Here is a 6,186-nt window from a genome sequence, read left to right on the forward strand (position 1 = left end):
CCCTCTGCAGACCACTCCTCAGAAAAAGGTAGACAGTGTTTCTTGAGGGTCACAAAGAGCATCTCCTGGAGTACATACCCTAGAGTTCTGTCATCACCTTACCCACTTGACATCTGTGCTGCCCTGCACCATAAAGGTTGTGATAAACCTGAGACCTGTCCTAAGCTGCTCTCAGGTCTAGAGCTTTATATACCATTCTATACATATCATCACCTCAAGCATCTCTCATGCAGGTGGGGTCAGGAGGCACTTAGCCTCTGAGCAGGAAACATTTTGTTGCCCTCAGCTATTAAGAAATACCTCACATACCACATTCCATTTGAACCATACTTGAGTCCACCATGGCACTCTGTCGGCACACATTCCCCTTTGCACCAGGCTGGGAAGAGCAATTGCTTAACCTGGGACTGCAATAGTCTGGTACAGAGGTTCCCTGCATGGCTCTGCTCAAACAGTCAAAAGATCAGGCAAAAATGTAGAAGTATGCACGAGGCAGAAAATGCTCAGAAGATGCAGCTGCTAGACCCCAACTTCCAGGTCTTGTGGTCAGCATCACCAAAGGAGGGGTGAAGGTAGAAACTGATGATGCACCTACTCAGGGGGATATGGATTACAAGCAACAACATTCCTCCTCTCCCAAGCCCTTGAGTCTGCAGAAGGGTGTTGTGGCACTCTTTTGGATTCCTCTGGTGCCAATAGATTGTTAGAGACTGTGTTTCCATAAACACATCTTCCAGAGCACAAGAGTGTAAGAAATTGTACTTAGCTTCTCAGAACAAGGACAAACTGGAGGAAGTCCATCAATGGGCCACAATGATGATTAAGAGCTAGGAACACCTATCATGGAAACTCTTAAAGAACTGGGACAGTCTGGCAACAAGACAAAAAGGCTCAAGAGAGATGTTTTCAATGTGCATAAAGAGCTGTGGGAGGTGCAGTAAGAAAAGCAGAGCCAGTGACACCCAGTGAAAGGATGGATGAGCAATGGGTACAAGCTGCAACAAAACACAAGAACAGTGACTACAATCACACACTGACTTCTGATTGCCTAGAAAGGTCCTGGAGAGTTCATCTTTGCATGTACTCCCTGCCCAGATGTGGCCAGGGAAGCTGGACTAGCTGAACACCAGAGGTCCCTTCAAACTCTGAATCTGAGAGCACAATCACAGCAGCCTTCTGACTGCTGCCAACCAGCCTGGTCTCAGAGATCCTATCTAGAACCCCATCATCACAGAGCTAATGCCCTCTCTTGCTCACCTTGCTTTCTGCTTTCAGTAGTCTTTTCGTTTCTGCTATCCCTTTTGCTCTCTGACAACTGGATCCTCTCCAGAGCTCACAGAGACATTTTGTTTCTGGCTTATCCCTACCACACACTCCCACAGTCCACCTCCATCTCTCATTGTTTCCATCACTGCCCTGAGCAGAACATTCAGACATCATTTTATTTTGTTCTAACATTGTGTGCTTGCAGCAGTCACAAGACCAGAGACCAAATGATGCCAAACTCCTTTACCTCTTTACCTCCCTGTGTCTCTCTTGTCCCATGTTTGCTACAGGTTCGATCCTTTCCATGATCTTCTGTGATGAAGGAGTTGAAAACCCACTTTTGCTGTAAGAGAACTCAGAAGGCAAAGGCTGCAATCCCTCAGGACACTCATGTCTAGCTCTAAAGTTCACTTCCCATAAGCCATACTCGAAGTTTTCTCAGACTGTCCAGCTCCACACTTGCCATTCAGATGTGCTGTGGTGACCTACCAGCCATGGACACCTATCTCCCTGTGTAGGAGCCAAGCACTACCACCCCCTGGGAGCACAGGAGGAGGAAGTACCTGTCATGTCCTCAGCTCCTGGGCAAACCACATAGAGCCATGTGGCATGCAGATGATCTGCCTGCCTGTGAAGAGAAGCAGGTGCAGTGGGTGCAGCACAGTTCCTCTCAAGCCAGAGACAGCACCAGAACAGCCACTGCTCTTCCTTCATCCAGCAGGAACCAACACACCACAGACCACTAAACTGCTCCAAGGTGGAAAAGTTCTCTCTCAGCTGCTGCCATTCACACCTTTCCTGATTCATTCTTTGAGCTCAGGACCAAAACTCAGTGCAGACTTTACAGCAGCACTGTCAGAGTGTTGGTAAACATGAACTTGCATGAGAAAATCCATCTTTCCTGTCTATACTCAGTGAGGCAGACTTAAGAGTTACTAAATTCAGAAGGCCATCTCCTTTTGATAACAGCCAGCCACCTGACATGTATTGCTGTGAGGAGAAAGAATGCATCTTGGCATATGCCAGGCTCGTGGCATCCTTGGACAATGCCATGAGCCATGTTCAGTCAGTGCTGTGTCAGAAAATGCAGTCAGCCATCATTCCGGACAGTCAGGTACAAGGTTCCAGAGAGAGAAGCACAGGTAGCTGCTGGAGTGAACTGGCATTGGGGAAGTGAGAATAGGGCAGAGGGCAGGAATAGCATCTTCTTCTTCCATAAACAGTGTGTGGTTAAATTCAGCTCAGAACACAACACCAAACCTTACCAAAAGCTGCAGGGCCACATCCACCCAAAGCCAGCCCAAGTGGCCCCATCTGGTTATGCACCTGCTCCAGGGTCAGCATGGTTGGACTGGGGCTTGGGTCAGATGACAGAAAGGGAAAGTCATTCTTTTGTGGCGTCCTTCAGTTAGACCAGGTGCCTGAGTAAGCTACCTGCATACCCGCAAACAGGAAAGAGGCTGCCTACACAGAGCCATGAGAGACACACACAGAACTTTCTTCTTTTCACATGTTCAGCCTGCCACAATGTGTGCCAAGTACACATCCTATCCATTTGGTTAATTTGGTTACTGACATATTTATTAACTCAGGCATGTACTCCTTGTTAGGCACCTCCTCTGGAGAAAAGGAGCACCTGTGCCAGAGTGAACATCACTCAGCACCTGCCATCTTCCTTCTCAAAGGTTTGCTCGAGAGAAAAGAGGCCAGGCTGTGTGGTCAACTGGTCTGCTTGCAGTGGTACATGAGCCAAAGGTCAGAAAGGCACATCCTGGGGGCTGCAAGCATTGATCTGAGCACAGTGGAACTTGCTCAGACTTAAGTAGGAAAAGAGGAGTTTCCTAGAGTGAGATGACAAGAAAGCAAAATTACTGTGTACACAGAAGCGACTTCCCACTGCCTCTACCAAGCAGAGATTATCTCATTTCATGATACATCTTGCCTCAAACAATTCCTAAGTTCTTCTTTGGATGTGTAAATATTTAGCAATTTGTGAAACCACAAACATTCACGTTTCTCAGTAAATGATTATGTAGGAGGCAAAACTGACAAACAAAAGGACTCCTACATTCTTAAGCTAACAAAAAAAAAGCCAAGTGCTTCAGTGGCACAGAAAAGTCCCTGGCCTCACTCCTAGAGCACTGAGTGGGGAAATTTTGCTTCTGCTTTCCTGTCTTTCCAGGTAAGAAGAGAAACAAAAGCTCAATGGAAACATCACATATTTGTAACTTCCTTTGGTCTAGAGAAACCAAAAGGCAATGCCAGATCTATAGGTAAAACATCCTTTTGCACAGAACCTTTGCTCACAGAATGCTGCTCTGCACACATCTGGTGGGTCCAGTTCTGCCCAGGGCTGTGATTTCTGCCATCAGATTCCCCAGGGGTTGTGCACTGAAAAGCTGAAGCAGGTAGAGCAAGAAGACCATCTGATTCCCCTTAGAAACCCAGAGGACAAACAGAGGCTGACCCGAGAAATATTCTCTTGCCAACCACTTTAGCCCAAACACCACACATGCACTACTTCAAAAGGCCATTGCACAGCCACATCCTAGGTTAATTAAGTTCCAAATGACAATCAGGCATGGCCATCAAGAGAAGGACTGGCAGGATCATGGCAGGTTCTTGTTTTAGCACAAGATGTTTCAGATTTCACCTTCAGAAAAACAGAGGTTGTGAGTACACACCTCGTGGATGTATACTGTAGACTTTACACTTCTACCCTGTCTTGTTTGCATAGGAAAGTAATGAATAAGTTCAGACACAGGCAGTCCTGAGGTGGGAATACAACTGTTACCTTGGCTGTCAAGGCCCTTAAGATAACTGAAGCTAACAGAGCTTCAGCAACTTGATGGAGCTCCATGACCCTTGAGTCTGGGAAACTGATTCTAACTCTGCTGGGGCGCTCTGGGACAGTGCCACACACAAGCAGCAGAATGTGTCCAGGCAGCTGGGGAAGTGCTGCTGCAGAAGGGACATATCTGAGTTACATTTTCCACAACATCGAGCGAAGAGATGTTCAGCAAAAGGAGACATGAGGAAAAGGGGAGAGAGAGGGAGAGGCACTTGGCTAGCATCTGGCCCACAGGCATGGCTGGCAGGAGCTGCATCTCCTCAGCCACTACCTCCTGCTGCTGTTTCACAACTGTGAAGACATGAAGTGTGCAGAGGGTCCTGCAGCCACACAACCGAACCCTGCCGCTCCAGCTGAAGATACCAGCGGCAGCTGCCGGAGCGGGGCCGGGCTGGCTGCTCTCTCTCTCTGGCTGCCCTGTACCTGGGCGGACGGAGCCCCTGCCACGGGACAGAGCGATGCCGAGGCCGGTCCACGAGAGCCACGTCGGTCTGCAGCCGCTAGGGATTCGCGATCACCGGCCAGCGGGTCAGCCCCGGGACTACCGGGCTCGGAGCGCTGCGGGACGGCTCCTTCCTTCCCCCGGCCCCGTTCCTTCCCTTGGCTGCCGAGCGGCTCCCTCCTCCTCTCTCCTCACACCCCCTGCCCGCCCGGTCGGCGCGGCCCCGGCCCGCTCTTACCTCCAGGAGCTGCACGTAGCTGGCCGGGAACCATCCTCGCAGCCCATCCTCCTTCTGCCCTTCCCACCAGCCGCCGTCTGGCACCTGCAGCACCGTGATCAGCTCCCCCGCGGCGAAGCGCAGCCCCTGCCGGTGCCGCTCCCCGGAGAAGGGGTACAGCGTCTGGCAGCGGGAGCCCGACATCCTGCCGCGGGCCGCGGCCACACTCCGCCCGCAGCCGCCCCGGCTTCGCCGGCCCCTCCACGCCCGCCCGGAGCGCCGCTGCCCGCCCCACGGCGCGCAGGGCTGCGGGAGGGGCCGCTCTGGCCTCGCCCCTCGCCCGCCCTGCTCGGCGCGGCCGCGCTCGGCACCCCTAGGCTCGGCCTGACTCGGCTCGACCTGGCTAGGTTTCGGGGGCGCGGCGGGAGCGCAGCAGCCCGGCGCCGGGCGCCCACGGGCACCGCGACTCGGGGCGGAGGAGAGGCGGGGCTGGGAATGCGGCGGGGAGAGAGGAGGCGAGAGGCGGGGAGAGGCGGCCGGGGAGGGACGAGAATCGCCCGTGCGGGATGGCACCGTGTGTGAGAGAACGGGACAGAGCTAGTGTGAGGAAACGGGGCACCGTGTGTGAGAGAACGGGACAGAGCCAGTGTGAGGAAACGGGGCACCGTGTGTGACAGAACGGGACAGAGCCAGTGTGAGGAAACGGGACACCGTGTGTGAGAGAACGGGACAGAGCCAGTGTGAGGAAACGGGGCACCGTGTGTGAGAGAACGGGACAGAGCCAGTGTGAGGAAACGGGACACCGTGTGTGAGAGAACGGGACAGAGCCAGTGTGAGGAAACGGGGCACCGTGTGTGAGAGAACGGGACAGAGCCAGTGTGAGGAAACGGGGCACCGTGTGTGAGAGAACGGGACAGAGCCAGTGTGAGGAAACGGGGCACCGTGTGTGACAGAACGAGGCACCGTGTGAGAGAACGGGACATCGTGTGTGAGAACGGGACAGAGTGAGTGTGACCCTGAGAGACACTGCTTGTGTCTGTGAGGGGCTGAGGGAGACACCGTATGTGTGCAACAGTGAGTGTTCAAGAAACGCTGTATGTGATACCAGTGTGCTGTGCTGGACAGCCCTGTGTGTGAGACGTCACCTGTGTGGCAGGCACCGTGTGTTTGAGGGATGCCATGTGTGACATTCATGTGCCCCACAGCCCTATGTGTGACAGAGATCACAAGCTGGGGACAGACACTGTCTCTTAGTAGTACCCATGTGTGTGCTTGCTAGGGGCACCCATGTCAGCACATGAGAGTGACCATCTCTGTGACACCAAGACACCCTTGTGTGTCTGTGAAAGGCGCCATGGTGACACTGAATGTGTCTGAAGTATGTGAGAAGCTGTCTGTTAGACACCCCTG

At 52.8% G+C, this 6,186-nt stretch overlaps 1 protein-coding gene across 3 annotated transcripts in view; it reads right to left on the reverse strand.

Annotated features, from left to right (window-relative positions):
• Positions 1-5,048, reverse strand: part of GAS7 (growth arrest specific 7) — a 110,957-nt gene extending 105,909 nt beyond the window's left edge. For 2 of the 3 annotated variants that reach the window (XM_064151129.1, XM_064151128.1), the window contains exon 1: positions 4,798-5,045. In XM_064151129.1, the coding sequence (XP_064007199.1) occupies positions 4,798-4,980 (183 nt within the window). In that variant the 5' untranslated portion in view covers positions 4,981-5,045. Of the gene's footprint in view, positions 1-4,797 lie in introns of all 3 variants that reach the window. The other variant, XM_064151130.1, reaches the window with a different exon arrangement.
• Positions 5,049-6,186: the final 1,138 nt, after the last annotated feature.

This window comes from Pogoniulus pusillus, chromosome 11, assembly GCF_015220805.1.
Source record: "Pogoniulus pusillus isolate bPogPus1 chromosome 11, bPogPus1.pri, whole genome shotgun sequence".
Classification (NCBI taxonomy): Eukaryota; Metazoa; Chordata; class Aves; order Piciformes; family Lybiidae; genus Pogoniulus; species Pogoniulus pusillus.